This window comes from Megalobrama amblycephala, linkage group LG16 (genome assembly GCF_018812025.1).
Source record: "Megalobrama amblycephala isolate DHTTF-2021 linkage group LG16, ASM1881202v1, whole genome shotgun sequence".
Taxonomy (NCBI): Eukaryota; Metazoa; Chordata; class Actinopteri; order Cypriniformes; family Xenocyprididae; genus Megalobrama; species Megalobrama amblycephala.
Genome location: NC_063059.1, coordinates 39,033,937 through 39,061,485, shown reverse-complemented (window position 1 = coordinate 39,061,485; position 27,549 = coordinate 39,033,937). Strand labels below are relative to the sequence as shown.

Below are 27,549 nucleotides of genomic sequence, written 5' to 3'. Positions count from 1 at the left end.
ACATTATTATATATTATTATTATTATTAATTATGATTATATTTTTATAAAATAATAATAAAATAATAACATTTATAAATTATTTTTTTATTTTATTTTATTATATTATTACTAAAAACAATTACACCAGTTTTTTGTTGAAAAAAATTTATTAAGCAAATTCATTTAGTGACATCTGTCCACTAGAAGCAGTAAAATAAGGCTAAAAGTTGCTTTCTATAGGTGCTGTGCAGCGATATATACAGTAGTTTTGCATCATATCTGTTACTGTATTGACCAGTCCTGCAGCGATCCAATATAAAGACCAGATGAAGCAGATGTATGTTGTTTCCTGCAGCTGGTCTGGAATCAGTTGTACATGGTCATGTGCAGAAACTACAAATCAGCAGAAAGAGGGAAAGTAAAAAACACATAAATATTCATTTGGCACACAGAAAATGAATCACATTTTTCACTACATAATAAATTCATCTCTGACTCACGTAATAACTGTCAGTCATGTTGCAGAAAGATGGTTAAGCAGAATTAAGAAGCTTGGATCAGACAGGTTGCAGATCAAAGAGGTTCAGAGGATGAAATATTGAATGTGTGTGTGAAGAGGACTTAACGCTCTCATGTGTTTCATGTTTATACCTGTCTGCAGTTCACTGAAATCATTCCCATTCCCGTCATATCAAACGACTGAAACTTGCCTGAAAACAAACACAACCACACACATAAACAACTGTGACTCGAAAAAGCGGTGGACACTTTTAAGTGTGGCTTAATAATATTCAAGTGGAGACAAATACTTTTAATTAAACATGACATTTGGAAAGACTGAATAGTATTTTCTTGTGCATATTCCGATAATCTTAATACGGAGCCCCGCACATGACATGCAGGGAAAAAAAAGTAAATCGTGTGCACGATTTACTACTTCGTTCCCTCGATTTGTTTAATCACACACACGATTTACTACTTCGTTCCCTCGATTTGTTTAATCGCGCGCACGATTTACTACTTCGTTCCCTCGATTTGTTTAATCACACACACGATTTACTACTTCGTTCCCTCGATTTGTTTAATCGCGCGCACGATTTACTACTTCGTTCTCTCGATTTGTTTATTTGTTAATCACGCGCACGATTTACTACTTCGTTGTTTGTTTAATCTCTCGTTCTCTCGATTTGGTTAATCGCGCGCACGATTTACTACCTTGTTCTCTCGATTTGGTTAATCGCGCGCACGATTTACTAATTTGTTTCCTTGATTTGCTCAATCGTGTGCACGATTTACTACTTTGTTCCCTCGATTTGTTTAATCACGCGCACGATTTACTACTTCGTTCCCTCTATTTGCTTAATCGCGCGCACAATTTACTACTTCGTTCTCTTGATTTGTTTAATCATGCGCACGATTTACTACTTTGTTCCCTCGATTTGTTTAATCACGCGCACGATTTACTACTTCGTTCTCTCGATTTGTTTAATCACGCACACGATTTACTACTTTGTTCTCTCGATTTGGTTAATCGCGCGCACGATTTACTACTTCGTTCTCTCGATTTGTTTAATCATGCGCACGATTTACTACCTTGTTCTCTCGATTTGGTTAATCGCGCGCACGATTTACTACCTTGTGCTCTCGATTTGTTTAATCACGCGCACGATTTACTACTTCGTTCTCTCGATTTGTTTAATCATGCGCACGATTTACTACCTTGTTCTCTCGATTTGGTTAATCGCGCGCACGATTTACTACTTCGTTCTCTCGATTTGTTTAATCACGCGCACGATTTACTACTTCGTTCTCTCGATTTGTTTAATCATGTTCTCTCGATTTGTTTAATCACGCGCACGATTTACTACCTTGTTCTCTCGATTTGGTTAATCGCGCGCACGATTTACTACCTTGTTCTCTCGATTTGTTTAATCGCGCGCACGATTTACTAATTTGTTTCCGCGCACGATTTACTACCTTCTCTCGTTCTCTCGATTTGTTTAATCTCAATCGTGTGCACGATTTACTACTTTGTTCCCTCGATTTGTTTAATCACGCTTTACTACTTCGTTCTCTCGATTTGTTTAATCATGCGCACGATTTACACCTTGTTCTCTCGATTTACTACTTTGTTCCCTCTATTTGCTTAATCGCGCGCACATTTATTTACTACTTCGTTCTCTCGATTTGTTTAATCACGCGCACGATTTACTACTTTGTTCCCTCGATTTGTTTAATCATGCGCACGATTTACTACTTCGTTCTCTCGATTTGTTTAATCACGCATTTACTACTTCGTTCTCTCGATTTGTTTAATCGCGCGCACAATTTACTACTTCGTTCTCTTGATTTGTTTAATCATGCGCACGATTTACTACTTCGTTCTCTCGATTTGTTTAATCGCGATTTACTACTTCGTTCACGCGCGCATTTACTACTTTGTTCCCTCGATTTGTTTAATCTCTACTTCGTTCTCTCGATTTGTTTAATCGCGATTTACACGATTTACTACTTTCTCTTCGATTTGTTTAATCGCGCACGATTTACTACTTTGTTTACGCGCGCATGATTTACTACTTCGTTCCCTTTGTTTAATCGATTTGTTTAATCGCGCGCACGATTTACTACTTCGTTCTCTCGATTTGTTTAATCATGCACATGCACGATTTACTAATTCGTTCATTCCCTCGATTTGTTTATTTAATTATTTGTTTATTTAATTACCCGCATGATTTACTACTTCGTTCCCTCATTTACTACTTCGTTCCCTCAATTTGCTTAAACGCGTGCACGATTTACTAATTCGTTCCCTCGATTTGCTTTAATCGCGCGCACAATTTACTACTTCGTTCTCTCTATTTGCTTACTCGCACACGATTTACTACTTCGTTCCCTCGATTTGTTTAATCGCGCACGATTTACTAATTCGTTCCCTCGATTTGTTTAATCATGCACACGATTTACTACTTCATTCTTTCTATTTGCTTACTCGCACACAATTTACTACTTCGTTCCCTCGATTTGTTTAATCGCGCACGATTTACTAATTCATTCCCTCGATTTGTTTAATCGTGCGCACAATTTACTACTTCGTTCTCTCTATTTGCTTACTCGCACACACGATTTACTACTTCATTCCCTCGATTTGTTTAATTGTGCGCACAATTTACTACTTCGTTCTCTCTATTTGCTTACTCGCACACACGATTTACTAATTCGTTCCCTCGATTTGTTTAATTGCGCGCACAATTTACTACTTCGGTCCCTCGATTTATTTAATTACCCGCACGATTTACTACTTCGTTCCCTCGATTTGTTTAATTACCCCCACGATTTACTAATTCATTCCCTTGATTTGCTCAGTCGACCACACAATTTACTACTTCATTCCCTCGATTTGTTTAATCACGTGCGTGGTTTACTAATTAATTCTCTCGATTTGTTTAATCACGTGCGTGGTTTACTAATTAATTCCCTTGATTTGTTTAATCGCGCACGATTTACTACTTCATTCCCTTGATTTGTTTAATCACGTGCACAATTTACTACTTCGTTTCCTCGATTTGTTTAATCACGCGCACAGTTTACTAATTCATTCCTTCGATTTGCTCAATTGTGCACACAAATTACAACTTCGTTCCCTCGTTACGTTTAATCACATGCACGGTTTACTAATTCATTATCTCGATTTGTTTAATCGTGCGCATGATTTACTAATTTGTTCCCTCAAATTGCTTAATCTTGCACACGATTTACTATTTAGTTTCTTTGATTTATAAATCGTGCTCATCATTTAGCAAATTAGTAGAACAAATTTAGCCTACTATTTTTTTCCAGCATGTTATGTGCAGGCCACCGTATCTTAGCTTTATGTACAATGTTTTTTCAGTGTACATTTAAAAGGAACAGTCCACCATAAAAGCCATCATTATGCTCCAAACCCATATGACTTTCTTTCTTCCATGAATTTTTGAGGAATACCTGTCTGTTTTTTTCATGTAATGACCAAAAAAAACTGAATATTATTCAAAAATGTTCCATTTGTGTTCCAGGTAAGAAAGAAACTCATATACATTTGGAACATGGTGAAATGCATTTTTAGGTGAACTATCTCTTTAAATGTGTCCAAACTCTATTTGGGCCACTTTGCAATAACTGTTACAGTAATTTGACTTTGATTTGTGTGTTCAAACTTCTGCCCTCTTACGCATCATGCTGTCCAGTTTCATGAGCAGGAAGAGGAATCCTGGGAAGCTGACGGTCATATCTGGCTCCGTGTAGCGCAGGCCAATGAGCTGCAGTATGAATTCATCCACCTGTATGCCTAGACCAGAGCAGACGAGCACAGTTCAACAGATCAGCCCACACACTCCTCCCTCAACATTCCTCTCAGCGCAGCAGATGAATGAACAGGTTTCTCCTCAGAAAGCTGGGTGTGTTAGAACCTGACGTGTGTGGGAGAATATTTCACTAGTGTCTGAGTAATAAAACACTTGCCTGTGTGTGAAAATGTTCATTCTCATTAAACGAACTATTGCGTCAATGACTGCATTTGCATATATAGGGTGTGTGTGTGTGTGTGTGTGCATGCTCATACTTGCATTTATATGTGTGTGTGAGTAAGTGTGTGTCATAGGTTTCACCTGCTGCTGATAGAGCGGGGGAGATTTCTTGATAATCCAGCGACTGGTTCTTGTTTTTATCAAACGTCATAAAAATAACCTACAAAAAGCACATACAGAAGGGTTAATAATCACAAAACCCAGCCTTTATTTGATCTAAAATGAATATGAATCCATTCCTTGAAGCAATAGAGTGCAACATTTGGGTTACGGAAGTAAAAACTCCATTCATTTTCTCCAAAGGTAAATTGATTTTTAATGATACCTTATAAACTTTTAAAGACAGACCTACTGTGAGCTATGAGGTTGCAGCCCATATTATTTCAACTTAGTTTTAAAATAATTATTTTTAACAGCAGAATTTGTGGTGAAAAACTATATTACCCACGATTCTCTACAGAAAATTCAGAGATTCGAAACAAGCAAAAATGCACCAAAAGATCTATTTATTTGTACTATATATATGCATATGTTGCAATAAACGTAAAATATATTTTTTTTATATATATAAAATCAACATTTGTAATGAGTAGTTTTGTATTTCTCCATCATTTTTAACTCGATTATTCTGATCGCAGTGCTTCATGGGATTGCAGTTCTCTCCCTCACTAAAGCCGTTAAGTCTTGTACCTTTTTGTCAGATTTTCAATTAATTTTTTGCTTCAAATCAAAGTTTATACTGTATTTATTCACCTTGTAGCTGGTTGACTTGGTTCATGGCTTGTTATAACGCTTTAACGAAGATGTTTTTGAAATCCCTATGGGAGAAATGAATGCAAAAAATACTTCCGGAATCAGCGCCGCAGAAAAACTGCACAGTTGCACTCTAAAGTTCATCCAAAATGAGGGTAAATGATAAAAGAATTGTCATTTTTAATTTAAATATTTTTTAGAATGTTCTGACAATGATGTCATTTGTCATGCACACTGCCTTCACCTTCGTCTCACCGCAATCAAACACTCCCTACATACAAATAAACAGGCAAATATCCTCACCGTCCACTTCCTGAGTTTTTCCCACAATGCCTGGAACTCTGTCAAGTCGAGTCGACCCATTCCTTGGCTCTGATTGGTGCAGTTAAGGTGACATTCCGATCTCCACCCAATCTTATACATTCTTTTGAATTGCACCATAAAATACCTGACACACCCAGACGCGCCCGGGGCGACTGAGATAAGACATTGACTATGCTGAGAATGGAGCACTAGCATATATATACTGCATACTATTCTTAGAAATAGGATGCCAAACAAACTGTTGTATTCTACAATATCGGTCGGAAGTTTGGAATAATTCCGATTTTTGAATGTTTTTGAAAGAAGTCTTACTGATGCTGCATTTATTTGATCAAAATACAGTAAAAACAATTATTGTGAAATATTACAGCATCATTACTCCAGTCTTCAGTGTCACATGATCCTTCAGAAATCATTCTGATTATGCTGATTTGATGCTCAAGAAACATTTCTGATTATTATCAATGTTGAAAACAGTTGTGCTGCTTCGTATTTTTTTATGATAAACTACAATTCAAAGGTTTGAGGTTACTTTTTAACTTTTGGAGGTCTAATAGAGATGTTAGCAATGAAAGTTCATAATATAGCCGGAATATTCATCACACATGGTAGTTCCACACTATGTATTGCATTTTACGTAATCTACGTCATCTACATTCTGTACAAAGTATTCATACTACATACAGAAGAATTGGTAAGCGTAGTATGCAAGTATGAATAGCACTTAAAGGAATAGTTCACCCTACAAAGGAAATTGTGTCATCATTTACTCACCCTCAGGTTGTTCCAAACCTTCTTTCTTCTGTTAAACACAAAAGAAGGTGTTTTGAAGAATGTGGGTAACCAAAAGTTGACGGACCCTATTGACTTCCATAGTATTTTTTCCCCCCATACTATAGAAGTCAATGGGGCCGATCAGTGATGTCATTCATTTTTGGGTGAACTATCCCTTTAATGTCATTTGAATTCAATGTTTAAACAATTTTTAGTAGTTTACAGTGTCTAATGTTATTCTGTGTCAATGTGCAATTAGGAAGGCCAAGGTTATTATTAAATAAACCTGTTAAAACATTTCTGTTAATTAAAATAAAGCTGAAATAAAATAAAATATAAATATTAGTTGAAACAACTTAAACTAAACAAATTTTAGAAATGTTGCCTTGGTAATAAACTGAAATTACTTTAAGTTAAAGCACTAAAATTTTTAACTGGAAATAAATAAAAACTAAAACCGAAAAACCAAAAAAAACCCAAAAAAACAATTAAACTGAAATAGCAATATTTAAAAAAAAAAATGACAAAAGAACATAATAAAATGACTAAAAATTAAACAAAAATTAACATGATAACTACACTCTAAAAAATACTCTGTTGAAAACAACCCAAGTTGGGTTAAAAATGTTGTCTTAACCCAGCGGTTAGGTTAAAAGTTTGCCCAACCTGCTGGGCAGTTTTATTTAACTCAACTATTGTTTAAAAATTACTGTATTGCTTAATTAAAATTAACCCAAAGTATGTTGGAAATGAACATTTATTAATGTCCAATGAATAATTATTAAACAATAAACATTTATTAAATTGCTTATTAATAAATTTATATTAATAAACTATTAAACTATTACATTTATATTAATAAAATATTAAAGCTTATTAATAAACATTCACCTTTTGTCTATTATTGTTGCCTCTAATTGCATCTGGTTTTTAATTTCCCAACTATTTTGGGTTCATTTTAAGCTAGCCATATAGCAATTTTTAAACAATAGTTGGTTTCAATAAAACTACCCAGCAGGTTGGGCAAACATTTAACCCAACCGCTGGGTTAAAGCAACCCAATCGCTGGGTTTGTCCATTTTCAACCCAACTTGGGTTGTTTTTAACCCAGCATTTTTTAGAGTGTAATAAAAGTTCACCTTTTGATTATTACTGTTGCCTTTAGTAATTATGTGTCTGATTCTGGGTTCATTTTAAGCCAGTCATATAGTAATTTTTAAACAATAGTTGGGTTAAATAAAACTTGCCAGCAGGTTGGGCAAACATTTAACCCAACCGCTGGGTTTGACCATATTTAACCCAACTTGGGTTGTTTTTAACCCAGCATTTTTTAGAGTTTTTTAGAGTTAAAGTAATAAAGCTAATTCAAAATATTAATAATAAAACTAAAATAACATTATATCGTAGCTGTCTAAGTGCACTAGATATTCAGGATACATCCATGAGCACCACAAAGCTCTTGCAGTGCTCCAAACTCAGCTTCTTCTCACTACCTGCAAAGACTGACCGGACAGAAAACAAGAAACAACATCAGCAAACTCACTTCCTCACTGCGTAACACATCACTTCCCGTATGCTTTTCAACTCCGCTTGCAGAACGAATAAAAAGAATTGCATTATAACGGCATTATAGAGGAACAGTGAACAGGACTTCTCCTGCAACGAGTGTTTTGCATTGAAATGCAAATGGAGAAAAAAAAGAAGTAAACAGATGAAAAGCACCATTTGAATAAACATTTTCTCACCTCCCTTTGCAATGGTTTCAGTCAGCAGGTTATACAGATCCACTGGCCTACAGTAAGACCCCTACAGACAACACATATGAACATACTGTACATATGCATATGACACTAGAGCTACACATTAGACAGACATGCACAAACTCAAGAGCCTTGATGCACAAAGTATACTTCACATTTTATGCATATGCGAGGGTCAGCGTACAGTGCGTGTGACGTGAATTTCGTCATCAGAAGAGTATGAGTGTACTGTACGTGCACAGCCGGATTTTTGTAACAAGCATACTCTAAAAAATTACTGTAAAAAAAACTACACAAATTTACACCATTTTCCATTGAAACAGTAATATATCTTAAAAACATATTGTCGTTTTAAGAAAAGAGGCCTATGCTTTCTTGAAAATGACAAATAATATTACCAGAATGCATTGTTTTTACAGGTATATTACTTCTAATATTACTTACTATGCATTCTGGGTAATATTACTTGTCATTTTCAAGAAAGTAGCCTATCGGCCTGTTTTCTTAAAATGACAAATATTACTCAGAATGCATTGTTTTAATGGTATATTACTGTTTCAATGATGGTATTTTACTGTGTAAATGTCTGTGTTTTTTTTTTTTTACAGTTATTATTATTATTTTTTGCAGTAATTAGTTTATCCACAGCGTGGCAGCCGTGCCCTGGGGGCATCAATTCACAAGGTAGTCGAAGAAAAACTGCATAAACAGAACAGACCGGTGCGGTGTCATGAAAATCGGGCCCTCCCTCGAAATCAGGTCTTCAAACTGTCAGTTAATGATTATCCTAAGTATACACAAATGATATTAATTTAAAATATGCATAGCTTACTAAATAACGCAAAACAAAAACACATTAGTGCATAATAAAACCAATTGAAAGGAATTTCTTACACTTAATAAATAGCCTAATAATAATAGCCTATTAAATGATCATTCATTTGTTTTATTCATAACTTAAATATTTGGACATTTAACACTTAATGTAACACATAATTACATTAAAGATGGTTGAGAATATATGTAGGGTAAGTGCAAATGTGTGTATAAACTAAGCAATCAGGCTATATCTGTACACTATGCTAGTGCATAAATTAACTAATACAGACATAAATGGTCATTATAATGTAGTGGAAACAGTATTTATCATAACATGATTTTGTAGGAATTGTACTCGGATGCTAAAGAGAGTAGCTATTAAAAGCAATTTGCTCCAATGGGATTGCTTGGGGTCCTAAAGGAGACGGAACGCATGCAAGCTACAGGAGGCCTATATAGACAAGAGATTGTGCGAAGAGGTTAGAAAGTACCCTCATCTGTACAACTCTAGCATGAAAGAATACAGAGAAGTTTACATGGGTTGTAACTCATATCGAGAATTGTTTAAAACTGCGCATGCGTCGAACAAAATCAAATGAAGTATACTTTGTAAGACTGTGTGTTCGACTGTGCAAAACCGAAGTGTACTTTGGGCTTAACAGGTTTTTACCTTGACACAGTGTTTCAAGAAGAGATCTTTGGCTTCATTTATGGACGGCAGACCTGCGAGACGTGGAGACATCGGCTGCACACATAGACGCATAAGTAAATAATAAAAAATGAGCAATTAAATGAACCCAGTGATAATAAATGATCAAAGCAGTGAAACTAGATAAACGTCTCTGTTTTACCACTACAGGTGAGACTGCATCTGTTCCAGGTCTCTCAGCAGCTCTGTAAACAAACACACACACATTTATGTTTAGGAAATACTGTAAAAATGATTTAAAGTTTATTATTGGAGTATGTTTTAACAAGAAAATACTATTTCAGTCTTTCTACTTCAAGTTCACATTTAATTCAGTGTGTTAACTTGCTGCTTCTTTGTAATTGTTTGTGAAATTTACTAGCACTGAAAACTGTTTTTACACCAAATTGTTTTCAGTGTACATAAAAAAAAGAAAGAAAACAGTCTTTAGATTCATATTATATCAAAAAATTCTCCTACTGAAAATCCAAACAGACAGAATTGAGTATAGAGTATAGTATAGAGTATAAAATAGAAACAGTTTTAATATTAATCAGTGTTTTTGTAACTAAAAATTGAACTAGAAAAACTTGAAAATCATTTTCATTAATGGAAATAATGCTGAACTAAACTAAAGCTGAAATAAAAATAAATTAGAGCTAAATAGAAATATTTAAAAACAAAAACTAATAAAAAGAAAAAGCACATTTCAAAACTATTAAACTTTAAAATTATAAAATAAACTGAAAATATAAAATAAAAGCTAATTAAAAATTTTAATAATATAATAGTATATAAATAATACTAAAATAACTGCAGCTCAGATAATTTGCTTTTGGTGGAACGTAAAGGTGCCATCGAACGTTTTTTACAAGATGCAATATAAGTCTAAGGTGTCCCCTGAATGTGTCTGTGAAGTTTCAGCTCAAAATACCCCATAGATTTTTTTTAATGAATTTTTTTAACTGCCTATTTTGGGGCATCATTAGAAATGCGCCGATTCAGGCTGCGGCCCCTTTAATTGCTCGTGCTCTCCGCCCCCTCCCGAGCTCTCGACTCTATCATTGCATAAACAAAGTTCACACAGCTAATATAACCCTCAAAATGGATCTTTTCAAAGTGTTCATCATGCATACTGCATGCATACATCGGATTATGTGAGTATGGTATTTATTTGGATGTTTACATTTGATTCTGAATGATTTTGATAGTGCTCCGTGGCTAAAGCTAACATTACACACTGTTGGAGAGATTTATAAAGAATGAAGTTGTGTTTATGAATTATACAGACTGCAAGTGTTTAAAAATGAAAAGGCTCTCATCTCCGTGACTACAGTAAGAAACGATGGTAACTTTAACCACATTTAACAGTACATTAGCAACATGCTAACGAAACATTTAGAAAGACAATTTACAAATATCACTAAAAATATCATGTTATCATGGATCATGTCAGTTATTATTGCTCATCTGCCATTTTTCGCTATTGTTCTTGCTTGCTTACCTAGTCTGATGATTCAGCTGTGCACAGATCCAGACGTTAATACTGGCTGCCCTTGTGTAATGCCTTGAACATGAGCTGGCATATGCAAATATTGGGGGCGTACATATTAATGATCCCAACTGTTACGTAACAGTCGGTGTTATGTTGAGATTTGCCTGTTCTTCGGAGGTCTTTTAAACAAATGAGATTTATATAAGAAGGAGGAAACAATGGAGTTTGAGACTCACTGTATGTCTTTTCCATGTACTGAACTCTTGTTATTTAACTATGCCAAGGTAAATTCAATTTTTAATTCTAGGGCACCTTTAATGAGAAATATTAGAGTTCATTTTGAGATTTCTGACTCTGTTGCATCTTAGCAAATCTGAATTTGTTTGAATCTAAAGTTTTAAATCTGAAGTTTGAGACAGTATTTGTTGTGAGAATTGGGTTACTCTGGTGTGTTTCTTGGTATAAACACTCAAAAAGTCTCCATTTGCTCTTCATTTAATCCCACTGCTGTGAATCGAGATATTAAAGAGATCTCATTTGTGATTTTCTTGCATATGGCTGAGCATCACTTACATGGTGTTGTTTCCTTTCTCAGTCAGGACTCTCAGGAGGAATTCTCCCGCCTGATTGGTCTCCTCAGTGGTGGGAATGATGATGTAATGACCCGGTGCCAGGCGACCGCGCAACACAAGCTCCCGCCGTGAGATGTATCCAAGTTCTTTAATGGAGCTGAGCGCCGGACTGAGCAGAGACAAGTCCCGAGAGGAGAGGAAATCACGCTCGGATCGCGCCTGATCACACACAGACACCAGAGTTTAGTTCAGAAAGACACTGATATACTCAAATCATGTCAGAATGAGCCTCGAAACTTCCTTTGTAAATAAAATATTCACTACCAAAAAAAGAGAGTTTGAAATAACTATGATTATTTAGTGTTTTTTAAGTCTCTTCTGCTCACCAAAGCTGCCATTATTTGATCAAAAATACAGTAAAAACTGTGAAATATTATTACAATTTCAAATAAGTGTTTTCTATGTGAATAAATTATAAAATGCACAATATATGTGGTCAAAGCTGGATTTTCAGCATCATTACCCCAGTCTTCAGTGTCACATGATTAGAATGATTTCTGAAGGATCATGTGACACTGAAGACTGGAGTAATGATGCTGAAAATTCAGCTTTGATCACAGGAATAAATTACATTTTAAAACATATTCACATAGAAAACAGCTATATTATATTGTAATAATATTTCACTGTTTTTACTGTATTTTTGATCAAATAAATGCAGCCTTGATGAGCAGAAGAGACTTCTTTAAAAACATTAAAAATACATAATTATTCCAAACCTTTTGATTAGTAGTGCAATATGTAATATACAATCTATAAGTGACCAGTTCCTCCTTCTAGGTGTTTATTGCAGTCTGGGAAATTCTGGACAGAATTGAGTATAGAATATAAAATAGAAAAGAGTATAGATCGATAGCATTAATCAGAGTTTTTGTAACTAAAACATAAACTATTAAAAATATTTTTATTGGAAATAATGCTGAAATAAAATAAAATGTAAATATTAGACAAAAAACGTAAACTTGAACAACTCAAACAAAAATGAGAAATAACTGAAATAAAATAAGTAGAAGTACTAAATTTACTCCAACTAAAACTGAAATCAAATTAAATTAAAGATAAATATATATATTTAAAAACAAAAACTAATAAAAAGAAAAACACATTACAAAATTACTAAAATTTAAACTAAAATTATAAAATAAACTAAAAATAAATACAAATTAAATTAAAGCTAAATATGAATATTTAAAAACAAAAACTAATAAAAAGAAAAACACATTACAAAATTACTAAAATTTTAACTAAAATTATCAAATAAACTAAAAATAAATAAAAATTAAATTAAAGCTAAATATAATATTTAAAAACAAAAACTAATAAAAAGAAAAAACACATTATAAAATTACTAAAATTTAAACTAAAATTATAAAATAAACTGAAAATAAATAAAAATAAATAAAAATTAAATGAAAGTTAATATAAATATTTAAAAACAAAAACTAATAAAAGAAAAAAACACATTACAACATTACTAAAATTTAAACTAAAATTATAAAATAAACTGAAAATTTAAATAATTTAAAATATTAATAAATAATACTAAAATAACACTACAGCCAGAAAGCTTTGATCACAGGAATAAATTACATTTTAACATATATTCAAATAGAAAACAGCTATTTTATATTGTAATAATATTTCACTGTTTTCACTGTATTTTTGATCAAATAAATGCAGCCTTGATGAGCAGAAGAGACTTCTTTCTAAAACATTAAAAATATGTAATTATTCCAAACCTTTTGATTAGTAGTGCAATATGTAATAATCAATCTATAAGTGATCAGTTCCTCCTTTTACGCGCTTATTGCAGTCTGGGAACCTCTAAACGTCTGTTTCCCAGTGGACTGATATAAAGCCGTGCACCGCGACTTAAGGAAATGGCATAAAGCCAACCAATGAGATTTCAGCTTGCTTGTCCGACAATACTCACTTCAAACACATTTGTGAAACGGGTTACCTTGTATATGTGCAGCCCGACGGGGAACAGCACTCCTCTCTGACGAGTGTGTTTCTGCATGAGTGCCAACAGGAATGAGCACGTTAGTTCAGGGTCACTGGGGTCGTCGTCCTCCTCCAACAGGGTCAGATTGAACTGAGGCGGCCCTACACACACACACACACACACATTTGTTTCACTACATTAGGCCGGTCCTCACTTTCTGAGATCCCGTTAAAGGCCTGTTTGAGGGTCAAGACTTGGTTTTAAGGATCATATAATTAGGTTACTGTAGATCACTTAAAAATGAAAACTAAGGTTAGGCTAAGGAGCTTGATATTGCAATGAGTCAATGAATGTTCTCACTGTGTGTGTGTGTGTGTGTGTGTTTTCGTGATGTATGAGGACACAAATTTGTATAATGACATGGTTATTACACTGGTATTACGACGTAAACATGTTTATGAGGACATTTCATGAGTCCTCATGTTTAAAATATTTTGAAAAAACATACTAAACAATGTTTTTTTTAATTAAAAATGTAAAAATGCAGAGAGTTTTCTGTGATGGGTAAGTTTAGGGTTAGTGTAGGGGGACAGAATATACAGTTTGTACAGAATAAAAACCATTACGTCTATGGAGAGTCCTTACTAAGATAGCAAAACAAACCTGTGTGTGTGTGTGTGTGAATATGGATGCTCATGTACCTTGCAGAGGCATCCATCGTCCATGATGTGATGTACATTTCCAAGGCTTTTTGACTCCGCCTTCACTCAGCGTGTCTTCGCTCAGATGACAAACCTCCATTATCTCAAAGTTCTGCCGGAAGTCTGCCAGAGACATCCTAATGGGAAGAGAGAAGATGATGTGGCTGAGAAAACACATCAGAAATGTGCATTGGCCATCTAAGCCAATCAGAGAAGAGCCTGAATATGAATCGGCCAATCAGCAAAGAGAGGAAACTGGCTCACCAGAATTCCCCATCATCCTGCTGGATTCTCTGCACACGCCTCTGTTCTTCAGCGCTCACCATATTCCACTCTATGCTGAACACAATAAATACACAAACACACACATATAAACGTCTTCACTGACACTTTTGATCATTGTAATGCATTCTTGCTGAATAAAAGGATTAATTTCTTTCAATATATAGGCCTTTACACAGTGTTTCATACCCTTTTTTGTCACTCCAGGGCCCCTCCCACTCAGTTTTGCCCCACGGGTTCCTGATCCGCACCAGCTCAACTGGACCAATCGTACTCTTGATCTGAAACACACAAACCAAACTAAGTGTGAACAGCTGTGATGTTTGCAGGATGTGCTTGATTTCTCTTCCAGCTGTTACAGGTGTATTCTGAGCTCATGGCCATTAGAGGGCGCTGCACACACATACATAAAACATTTTGATTGTTTAGACACTCAAATGACCTATAAGAGAAATATTAGCATACTACTTTCATCCATACTACATACTGCTAAATATTTTCAGTTTAATATTATGTGTATTATATATGCCTGACAAAGATGGTAAGATTTATACATTCCTGTTTCAATAAAGATATAAAGACATTTCTGCAAGATACACCAGTGTGTTAGGACACCTGATATTTACAGGTACTTAAAAAGCATGTGAAACCAAATCCAGTAGTTGTCACTTTAATTCACTATGCTGCATGCTAAATTCAAGCAACTTTTGCAAGCAACTCTCATAATGTTTTCAATATTATAGAATGGAATGTTCGTCTAATGTTCACATAACCAAGAAGAAACATTTTGAATGCTTAAAAAACATCCAGATATAATCTTTTTCATAACTTAATGGGAATACTAGCAAAAAGTTTTTAGAAAATTGTTCAGATTGAGTATGTGAACTGAGATATGACAATACTGTGCGTACTGCATTCTAGTTCTAGTTCTTTAAGCTGATGGCGCCCTCTGGTGGAACTCTGAGCATTAAAGTATTAGTCCACTTTTAAATACACTTTTCCTGATAAATTTACTTACCCCCATGTCATCCAAGATGTTCATGTCTTTCTTTCGTCAGTTGAAAAGAAATGAAGGTTTTTGAGGAAAACATTCCAGGATTTTTCTCCTTACAGTGGATTTCAATCGCTACCAACAGATTGAAGGTCAAAATTAGTTTCAGTGCAGCTTCAAGGGCTTTAAACGATCCCAGACGAGGAATAAGGGTCTTATCTAGCGAATCGATCGGTCAATTTCGAAATAAATACAACCGTTTATGCTTTAGAAACAAAATTTCGCCTTGAACGTACTTTCCGCTTCCGCATTCTTCATAACGCTTACGCTGAATGTTCTACGCCTTCCCTATTCTACTTACGGAACGAACGCGGCGCCAGTTTCTTTTTTTTCCGTAACTTGAATAGGGAAGGCGTAGAACATTCAGCGTAAGCGTTATGAAGAATGCGGAAGCGGAAAGTACGTTCAAGGCGATATTTTGTTTATAAAGTATAAACGGTTGTATTTTTTTTCGAAAATGACCGATCGATTCACTAGATAAGACCCTTATTCCTCGTCTGGGATCGTTTAAAGCCCTTGAAGCTGCACTGAAACTGTAATTTTGACCTTCAACCTGTAGGTAGCGATTGAAATCCACTGTAAGGAGAAAAATCCTGGAATGTTTTCCTCAAAAACCTTCATTTCTTTTCGACTGACGAAAGAAAGACATGAACATCTTGGATGACATGGGGGTGAGTAAATTTATCAGGAAAAGTGTATTTAAAAGTGGACTAATCCTTCAAGAACACTAATGAGACATAAATCAAGAGCTGGTTTGACAAGAACAGACAAGAGAAAAACAGACAACCAATGTGCTCAGCTAACAGGGAACATTCTTAGTACGTTTTGGCAAGGTTCTCTCAAAATGATTCAAGTAACGTTAATAGAATGTTCTTTCAAAGTTACCTGGTCTTTAATAATGTTCTCACAACGTTAGCATTACATTACATTATTTATATATCGTTCATGAAACATTTTAGTTGGACGTTCGTTTAAGATTTTTAAATGTAACTGCTTGTTTCAGAATTTTCAGGAAACATTCAAAAGTAACATTTCCGTTATGTCTGCAAAATGGAATGTTCGCACAACCAAGAAAAAAAAACTTTTTAAAACATTTAAAAAACTGGATGTTTTTTAATGTTTTCATAACTTTATGAGAACGTTAGAAGAACATTCTTAGAACATATTTTTGTTAGCTGGGTAGCAGTGTGCGATTCACAGACACACTCTGTAGTTCTTTAAGCTGATGGCGCCCTCTAGTGGAACTCTGAGTGTTTTAAAAACACTGATAAAAACATAAATCAAGAGCAGTGTTGCACAGACGTACGATAATTATCGTATTTGTACGATAATTTTGACCTCTGTACGATGTACGATCAATAATGAAAAAATCCCATAATGTACGATAATTTTAGTATTTTGTGACACTTCAAATGATGGTTGTTATAATCGGTTCATTGATCTAGCTGTGTGGATCCTCAACGTCATGATTGTAAGGAGAACGTGAACTTTTTTAGGCATGTCTTCCATCTCATCTCATGTTACGTCTTCTCGGCCAATAATCGTGGAGAATGACTCTCTCTCAGGAGCACAAGTTAACGTTCCTGCTGCGGCGCTTAGGTCAGTTGTTTCTCACTAAGGTATGCCTAATTATTTATGTATTGTGGTAATTTGCAGGTCATGTCAAAAAGTTGTTGGTCTATAGATAAATAGCTGTATTCTGTACGTTTGACTCATCATGTCACCTTTATTTATTTATACAGCGCTTTTTACAATGCAGATTGTGTCAAAGTATAGCTTTACAGAGATAGAGGGAACATAATTTTGGCTGTACAGCGGCTAAAATAGTGTGATTGTCCAGCTTAAGTTAGTTCAGTATTAATTCTTTCCGTTATAAAAATCATTAGTTATTAATTTAGTTCATTTACCTATACTAAAAAGTCATGTACGATAATTTTCTTCTAAATACGATAATTTTGAGCTTCTGGTACGATAATTGGACATTTCCAATCTGGCAACACTGATCAAGAGCTGGTTTGACAAAGAGAGAGAGAGAGAGAGAGAGAGAGAGAGAGAGAATCAAGGTAAGCATTTCCCCCTCACCGTCTCCAGGCCTGTCACAGAATAGGCATGTCTGAACAAAATCCCAAACTCATTGCTCTTCTCAAGGGGTCCCTGCACAAAGATAAAGAGACAAGACAATAGATTACCTTCACAAAACAACAGCTGTCAAAGGAAAATGCTTTCCAGGAACTCAAGAAAGATCCTTTTACCTAGAACAAACAAAGAAAGACGAACACACGCACACACATGCCAAAAAGACATTTGCATGCTCTGACAAAATATTCAGATCTACTGTGAGCATTTTTGTGGCTAATTTATAGCATTATGAGATGTCCTGGTGGTTAAAAATCTGGGCTGCTAACCGAAAGGTTGCAAGTTTGAACCTGCAAGTTTTGATCAGTGATCTGTAACTAATATTCCCTTGAGCAAGAAACCTGAGGTTACTTCAGGTGTATGAAACTGTAATTTAATACGTCGACGTCGCCTACGTACATTCCAGCAGAGATGAGAAATAAAGGATCTGGTTTGTTCTTTTATTATTTAATCATATTTTTGTACACAAGCATTCAAAAGTTTGAGGTAAGTATGATTTAAAAAAAAAGAAAAGAAATTAGTACTTTTATTCAGCAAGGATGCATTAAATTAATCAAAAAAGATATTAAACACATGTTACAAAAGATTTCTATTTCAAATAAATGCTGTTCTTTTGAACATTATATTCATCAAAGAATCCTGGGAAAAAAGATGCATCAGTTTCCATAAAAATATGAAACTGTTTTCAACATTGATAACACTAAGAAATGTTTCTATATTTCATATTATTCTTAAATATATTTAAAATATATTCAAATAGATAAATTGCAATAATATTTCACAACATTACTGCATTTTTGATCAAATAAATTCAGCCTTGATGAGAAGAAGAGACTTCTTTCAGAAACATTAAAAAATCATACCGTCCCCAAAACATTTGAATGCAAATGTATATTTTGAGCAGTTTGAAGGGGATTTTCATCATTAACAACTCAATTTCAGTCTGTTCCACATACAACGCATTTGTACAGCTTCAGAAGACTTGAAATACAGTGCGAATTAACTACTTTTATAGTGCTTTAATGTGACTTAAATGTCATTTTCGGCTTGACAGCCGTAGTCCCCATTCACTTTCATTGTATGAAAAAGTGCAGTATGAACATTCTGCTAAACATCATTGAGTTGCACAGGTTTGGAACGACGTGAGTGTGAGTAAATGATAGCAGAATTGTCATTTCAGGGTAAACTATCCCTTAAAATAAGACATGTGAAGAGAGTGTTAACCTGTGAGTTGGCGCAGTTGATCAGAGCTCCTTTCTGCAGCAGCGAACGCAGAAATGAACCCAGCGCCCGAGGGAGAGACGCCACCGTGAAAACCTCCGTAATCCCACCTGTCATGTCCACCATCGCCTCATGAGGGAAACCCATATTCAGAGCGTTATAACCACCCTTCATCCTGAGAAAGAGATGAAAAAGACATTTTGTGAGCAATAGACAAAAACAGTTTATGTGCATGCATTCAGATACCTAAGATAACATTCAAAAGTTTGGGTATTTATAATGTTACAAAAGATTTCTATTTCAAATAAATGTAGCGTCTACCCCAGCTTTGCTATCAATTTTTTTTAAATATATTTAAATGAGACATGATACATTTCAGTAAGTTGTATTCTGTTATTCAACATACCATCTGATGTTCATTCATGTGTATTTTGTGCTATAACTAGTAGTAAAGAGGAAGAGATAATCGTTTAACGTGCCACTTGAACTGAGGCATTACAGCGATCTGTCATAGCACATTGAAGAGCGTCAAACCTGTGTTTATTGTTTGATTTTTGTAGAAAAATCTAAAAGCTGAGTCTTTGTTTCATATGAAAAGTAACAAAGCAGAAAGCTTATTGCGATTATTAGATGGGAGGCACACTAAAAATGTTCAATGAAGTTTTGTTCACATCAACTGAAAACAGCATAGACTAAAAGATCAATCTTGGGTTTTAAGAATCACTTCAGCCCTCCAAATCTATTTTGGCAAAACTCAAAAATTCTTTTATTATTTTCAGTTGCTGAAATTTGGGTGCATCATTATTTTTTAATTTCCATTTTAGTGGTGGAAGAAACTACGCTTTTCAAAACTTTGAATCAGTTGAACCAATTGCTTCGCAAAATGATTCACTGTTTCAAAGCCCTCAAAAAGCCACACACTGGTGACCCCTGCTGGTCAGACTGGTGTAAATGCAGCCCAAACATGCATAACAGCTAAAAACTATATATAAAAAAACACAAGACGTGTCACTTGTATTGTTCTGAATGGGAGAAAGTGCAACATGCAAAATGGCGGAATAAGTCCCGCCTTCTAAATAAGAGCCAATCACTGATTGGTAAAGTCATCGCGTCACTGCAGCTGCCGTTAGAAGCTCCGGTTCCTATAGAAACAGTCAGACGTGCGCCTCCTATAGAGACGCACACTTAGGACTGCGCATGCACATTAGCATAATTTGGTCTGAAAAATACAGTTTTTTGTCATGATTCGAGCGTTTAAAAACAAAATTTATGAGACAATTGTTGTAAGATTTCATTAGTGATTTCAAATGTGAAATTTAACCAAAAGCTTGGCAAACAGCTCTGGGGAATTTGATGTTTCCAATTGAAAGAGATCGAGATCCCAAGAGGTGTTTCAAAGATGGTCGCCGAGTGACATGACTTGTCTTAAAGGGACTTTGGTAACAACATGTTTTACACACCAATTGCAAATATTTTATTGAAAATGTAATCTATTAAATGCAATTAACAAATCATCTAATACCATTAAATATTAAAGGTGGCCTCGAACTTTTTAAAAAAAGATGTAATATAAGTCTAAGGTGTCCCCTGAATGTGTCTGTGAAGTTTCAGCTCAAAATACCCCATAGATATTTTTTTAATTCATTTTTTTAACTGCCTATTTTGGGGCATCACTATAAATGAGCCGATTCAGGGCTACTGGCCCTTTAATTCTCGTGCTCCACGCCCACAAAGCGCGCGCTTGCCTTGAACAGTGCATAAACAAAGTTTGCACAGCTAATATAACCCTCAAATGGATCTTTACAAAGTGTTCGTCATGCATGCGGCATGTATGCGTCAGATTATGTGAGTATTGTATACTGTTATATTGTTTACATTTGATTTTGAATGAATTTGAGGCTGTGCTCCGTGGCTAACGGCTAATGCTACACTGTTGGAGAGATTTATAAAGAATGAAGTTGTGTTTATGAATTATACAGACTGCAAGTGTTTAATAATGAAAATAGTGACGGCTCTTGTCTCCGTGAATACAATAAGAAACGATGGTAACTTTAACCACATTTAACAGTACATTAGCAACATGCTAACGAAACATTTAGAAAGACAATTTACAAATATCAGTAAAAATATCATGATATCATGGATCATGTCAGTTATTATTGCTCCATCTGCCATTTTTCGCTGTTGTCCTTGCTTGCTTACCTAGTCTGTTGATTCACCTGTGCAGATCCAGACGTTACTGGCTGCCCTTGTCTAATGCCTTTTATAATGTTAGGAACATGGGCTGGCATATGCAAATATTGGGGGCGTACACCCCAACTGTTACGTAACAGTCGGTGTTATGTTAAGATTCGCCTGTTCTTCGGAGGTCTTTTAAACAAATGAGATTTATATAAGAAGGAGGAAACAATGGAGTTTGAGACTCACTGTATGTCATTTCCATGTACTGAACTCTTGTTATTTGACTATGCCAAGATAAATTAAATTTTTAATTCGAGGGCACCTTTAAGCGCTTGGTTAATCAGGCGTGTAAGAAACTATTAATTACAACTCTTCTTTTTATTTTAAAAATGTGTTATTAAAATGTCTACAAATTTATAAAACTGATCCAAAATCAGACAAAAACCACATACAATAAAAACAAAACAAAAATACATTTCAGTTATGATGTAACAAAGCCTTGTTTACTGAAATCACATGACTTTGGCAGCCTATAATAATTAGTGGCAATGGCATAATTTGTACACAGATAAGTCGACTCTTTAATCAAATGCAATTATATTAAGGCACTTTTATGTGAAGCATGCAAATAATCCACTGACTTTGCATAAGCCTTCTCCAGCAGAGCGCTCCAGAATTCATCTCTGTTTGAGGAACTCAGATAGATCAGCTGACCATTACGTGTCGGCAGGCGGTCATCGACTCGCACCTTATTCCACTCGCCATACTGCCAGAACTACAGACAGAGACACACCATTAGAACCATCATAACCGCTTCATTCTGTAGAGAATCACACGGCACTAACCTGAAAATAGAAGCAGCCATTGTAGCCCTTCTGAAAGCCTTGGCCTGAGGGAACGACGCGATCCAGGAGGGAAGGGTAGAGAGAGAGAGACGCCACCGCAGACAAGAACCAGCAATCACCTGAGAGAGAGTTAATACTTCATATTAACTCTCATACTTGAGAGTTCATACTTGCCGCAGAACGTCTTTTCAAAAGATGTAATATAAGTCTAAGGTGTCCCCTGAATGTGTCTGTGAAGTTTCAGCTCAAAATACCCCATAGATTTTTTTAAATAAATTTTTTTAACTGCCTATTTTGGGGCATCATTAAATATGCGCCGATTCAGCATGCGGCCCCTTTAAATTCTCGTGCTCCCCGCCCCCGAGCTTGCGACTGCCTTAAACAGCATAAACAAAGTTCACACAGCTAATATAACCCTCAAAATGGATCTTTACAAAGTGTTCGTCATGCAGCATGCCTAATCTCGTAAGTATAGTATTTATTTGGATGTTTACATTTGATTCTGAATGAGTTTGATAGTGCTCCATGGCTATAGTTAACATTACACACTGTTGGAGAGATTTATAAAGAATGAAGTTGTGTTTATGAATTATACAGACTGCAAGTGTTTAATAATGAAAATAGCGATGGCTCTCTTGTCTCCGTGAATACAGTAAGAAACGATGGTAACTTTAACCACATTTAACAGTACATTAGCAACATGCTAACGAAACATTTAGAAAGACAATTTACAAATATCACTAAAAACATCATGTAATCATGGATCATGTCAGTTATTATTGCTCCATCTGCCATTTTTCTCTATTGTTCTTGCTTGCTTACCTAGTCTGATGATTCAGCTGTGCACAGATCCAGACGTTAATACTGGCTGCCCTTGTGTAATGCCTTGAACATGGGCTGGCATATGCAAATATTGGGGGCGTGCATATTAATGATTAATTATGTTATGTTGAGATTTGCCTGATCTTCGGAGGTCTTTTAAACAAATGAGATTTATATAAGAAGTAGGAAACAATGGAGTTTGAGACTCACTGTATGTCTTTTCCATGTACTGAACTCTTGTTATTCAACTATGCCAAGGTAAATGCAATTTTTGATTCTAGGGCACCTTTAAAGCAACTTAAACCACGTTAAAACATTAAAACATCTCATTTGGGTTTAAATGATCATTTTAATGGAATGTGGTAAAAGAAACTTACTTTACTACACTAGTTCCCAGCTGGTTCCCGGCTGCATGTATACAAATAACTTGTATATTGTCAATAATATTTAAAGATGAACACTTACTGGACTGAAGCAACTTAGGTTTACATAATTTTTTAGAAAAAGAGTCTCAAATATGATCATCAGGCTTTTGAGGAAGATTTATTTGTTCAACTCTCAATCATCATTGTAATGCATTGCATTATTTGTTTGAAAATTATAGAGCTTTGATCATAAAATTAAGCATTAAATATCATCTTACTAAGACATATTAGGCCTATTGGAAGATATAAAGCGACAAGTGAAATTTATATGCATTTTATGTAAGTAGTCTGCTATACTGTTATAAAGATCTCATTGATTTACATTACAAGCATCTGAGTTTCATCTTATATTTGGGTTTTATAAATATCAGCATATTCACCAAATCCCATATTTTTGCTCAGTTTGGGCCTCTGAAAAAACTGAGGTGTTTTTTCCTCCTCAAGTTTCATCTCCATTTTCTCACTGTATCATATGAGCCATAAAAGCCTGATGTACCAAATATGATACAAAACCCATATGCAAACTTTCTCAGATTTGATTTGCTCAATAATCTGTTCCATTTCAATTAGAAAAATTAGATTTTCCCCTCATAAGTCAGTCTTTACAGGGGTGTTAATATATTCGGGATGGTATTTTATTTTGAGTAGGTTTTTTTTTTTCATGTTTTTTAGGATGAGGGGATCATGCAACCTGCCCACGTTGGCATTTGTCTAATTTGACAAGCTTCTACCAAGTGACAGAACGATTTGCACTGAAATACTGTAGAGTTTGATTGGATGCATGACCTTTGATCTTATCAACAAAAGATATGGGAAGTATTGCACAGCTATTTGCAAAACACTAAAGCTGTTTGATGCCAAAACATGCTTATTTTCTGAAACACTAACAGTGTGTTACACGAGAACCTGCAGCTCCTGTATGAGTCTTAATGTGAATTCTTAATGTTCAAATGGTTCAGCATTAAAATCTCACTCAGAATTCCCTGGCAGATGTCCATACGTGTGGCTCCATCCACAATAAACTGGGGAAATGGACAGATCTCCTGGAAAACAGAGGAGAAAACACAAAGAATCATTTCAGGATCAAAGGATATTCTGTCATCATTTTACTCACGTCATTCTAAAAAATATCTGCATATTTAAAATCTGTGCAGAACAATTACAAGACGTGAGAACCAGCGAGCACTAAAATTAAAATAAACTTAAATTTTAGCCTCTTCCTCACATAAAGCTACTTATGACTTCAGAATACTATGAATATAATGCACAAGTCAAACTGGGCAGAGTTTCCCAAAAGCATCGTAAGCTTAAGTTGATCGTAGCTCCATTGCCACCAATGGAGCTACGATCAACTTATACTTACGACGCTTTTGGGAAACTCTGCCCTGATTACATTTATGATATTTTATGGTGCTTTTTGGGGAGTTGACAGTGTCATCCACATTTACTTTCATATATGGGTGATGTTTGGAAAGGCAAGCAGGTGAACCCAAGGAAAAGATTTTAGTATATGCATTAACTAACATTACGGGACCTTATTGTGAAGTGTAAAGAAACCTAAGAATGAACAGCTGAAAATGTTCATTATAAGAAGAAAGTTCTTTGCTGAACCGAAGGTGCTGTTAAGAAAGAGTGTAAAATAAAGAACAGAAATAGAAATATTACACTTGAGGGACATCATTTCAAACATTTAATTTCTAAACTATTTCTTCCTTTGGGCAGTTTGTGAGTGTGGCAGCTGCTCAACAGACACAAGCCTGGACAGTTCTTCACTCAAACAGTCTCAAATCACTGACATTTCAAAGAAACACCCCCTCAGTTTCACACATCTTGCTTCTATATGCAGCGGTATGACATGGTTAAAGACGTTAAAGACTTTAAACCCCCATTACCATCACTCCTTTGATCAAGATACTTATCTCCAGGGGCACTGGTAGTAAAGCGTCTGCTAAATGACTACTTACTTTACTTTACAGCAGGGTTCCTCAAATCTAAATCTGCCCTGCAGAGTTTAACTCGAACCCTGATCAAACTCACCTGCCTGTAATTTTCAAGTTACTTGTGATTTGAGGAACCCTGTTTTACAGCATCTATAAACTTTACAAGCAATAAGAGACCCCTCCCCCCTCCAAAACAACAACAACATCCTAATTTGAAAAAGTAACTTGGATATGTTGTTGTAAATTTTAAAGTAATGCGTTACTTAACTAGTTACTTGAAAAAAAGTAATCCGATTGCATAACTCAAGTTACTTGTAATGCATTACCCCAACACTATATTTAAAGGATTAGTTCACTTTAAAATGAAAATTACCTCAAGCTTTACTCACCCTCAAGCCATTATAGGTGTATATGACTTTATCCAAACTAATCTTTTAAGTGACCAAATACTTTTAATTTCTTAGAACAGGGGTGTAACGAGACTGGACACAAAGTGGGATCCATGTGCAGGCTTTATTAAGCAATGTTCGTGGTCAAACAGGCAAGGGTCAAACTGTGGCAAACAGGTACAGCAGGGACAAGGCAGAATCGTGGTTGTGGAACAGGCAGTAGATTAGGGCAGGCAGATATCAATCACAAGTCCAAGACAGAGCAAATAATCCAAAGGACAGGCAGCAGATAATCGTACACGGGAAACAGACAGGATCAGTAACAGGCAGACAAATACAATGACAAACGCTCAGAAATGCTAACCATAGTAGTACAAGACCTCGCAATGAGTGTGAGGATGTGAGTGGCTTAAATAGTCCAGGTAATGTGCTGCAGCTGGGTGTGGGTGATTGCTGATTGGTGGAGTGAGTGCAGGTGATTGGCACGGAGGATTAAGGGAAATGTCCGGGAATGACTGTAACTGTGACAAGGGGTTCCCAAACACATTAATGGAGCCTCCCCAACACTGCAGGTTTTCCATGTCTGGAAACACACCTGATTCAGATCATCAGCTCATTAGTCCAGACTCCAAGACCTGAAATGGGTGTGTCAGATAAAAGGAGAGATACGAAATGTTCAGGGTTGGGGAGGCTCCAGGAATGTGTTTGGGAATCCCTGCCTTAGAGCGTACTGAAAAAAGGGAGCATCACTAAATAAGTCGTTATTTTGTTTTGTTTTTTGGTGCTCCAAAAATATTCTCGTCACTTTATAATATTAATATTGAAGCACTGTACTCACATGAACTGATTTAAATATGTTTTTAGCACCTTTATGGATCTTGAGAGAGGAAATGTCATTGCTCCCTATGGAGGCCTCACTGAGCCATTGGATTTCAACTAAAATATCTTAATTTGTGTTCCGAAGATTAAGGAAGGTCTTACGGGTGTGGAACGGCATGAGGGTAATTAATAAATGACAGAATTTTCATTTTTGGGTGAACTAACCCTTTAATACTTGTTTAATTAGTTATTTATTTATTTTTTATAGTGATAAAGTACGTTTATGAGCTGCTTAATTAATGAAATTTAATTAAAAAAATAAAAATAAAATATATATATATATATATATATATATATAAAACTAAATCTATAAAATGATCTAGAATCTTTTCTGCTGAAGAGTTTTATCTTTACAGCAAAAGTACGATGTCCAAATACTATGTATAACATAACATTGGTCACACCCCCCAAACAGCAGGTATCAGAGAACAGTTAAGCATGTTTTGCTCTGACAGATGTGTGAATTATCTGTCAACACGCATCCATATGGCTCTCAGGTGTGTGCGGGAACTTCGGCTCACCTTTGGTCGTTTCCAAACCACATCGGTCTGAATCGGCATGTTCTGCACCGGGAATCTCGCGTCCATGTACAGCCCATCCTGCAGAGGAATCCCGGAGGTGGGAGACCACAGAAAAGTCGGGCTGCCCAGACTCTCCCAGGGGTTCGAATCGGACGAGTCTGTGCTCGACTGCTTCTTTGTTCCAGACATACTGGACTGCGTAAAAAGTTCCAGCCTCGGGGCTCGACTCATCGCGCGCAACTTTTTAACCTTCTAAATCTATTGGTGTGTTTGGGAACAAGTGTTCCTGGATGCAGAAACACGCAGTTGAAATTATCCCTAATGTCAACGATGTCAGCGAGTCGTCGGTCTGTGGTGAAGTGCGCATAAAGCAGGTCTTTCTCAACTCAGCGCGCTCACCTTTAACCAGCTCCTCCCTCACCT

General features: G+C 35.6%; 1 protein-coding gene across 1 annotated transcript; it reads right to left on the bottom strand.

Moving 5' to 3' along the window:
• Positions 1–129: 129 nt before the first annotated feature.
• On the bottom strand, positions 130–27,549 carry zgc:85932 (uncharacterized protein LOC405875 homolog). Its single transcript, XM_048160579.1, has 20 exons — positions 27,127–27,549; positions 24,371–24,440; positions 22,151–22,269; positions 21,947–22,080; positions 19,128–19,299; positions 17,850–17,921; positions 14,906–14,997; positions 14,699–14,773; positions 14,435–14,571; positions 13,749–13,894; positions 11,730–11,947; positions 9,825–9,867; positions 9,644–9,718; positions 8,140–8,200; positions 7,832–7,896; positions 5,600–5,668; positions 4,625–4,703; positions 4,189–4,305; positions 633–691; positions 130–374 (listed from the first exon to the last, which is right to left on the bottom strand). The coding sequence occupies exons 1-20, from the start codon at positions 27,355–27,357 to the stop codon at positions 348–350; spliced, it is 2,061 nt and encodes a 686-aa protein (XP_048016536.1). The 5' UTR covers positions 27,358–27,549; the 3' UTR covers positions 130–347.

What these genes read in the sequence shown, in the direction of transcription:
- zgc:85932 (XM_048160579.1), bottom strand. Translation starts at nt 27,357, where the DNA reads ATGAGTCGAGCCCCGAGGCTGGAACTTTTTACGCAGTCCAGTATGTCT. An exon ending in TCGGGCTGCACATATACAAG is followed by an intron (nt 11,948 to 13,748) that starts GTAACCCGTTTC and finishes GTGTGTGATCAG; the next exon opens with GCGCGATCCGAGCGTGATTT. An exon ending in GCTTTGTGGTGCTCATGGAT is followed by an intron (nt 5,669 to 7,831) that starts GTATCCTGAATA and finishes TGCACCAATCAG; the next exon opens with AGCCAAGGAATGGGTCGACT.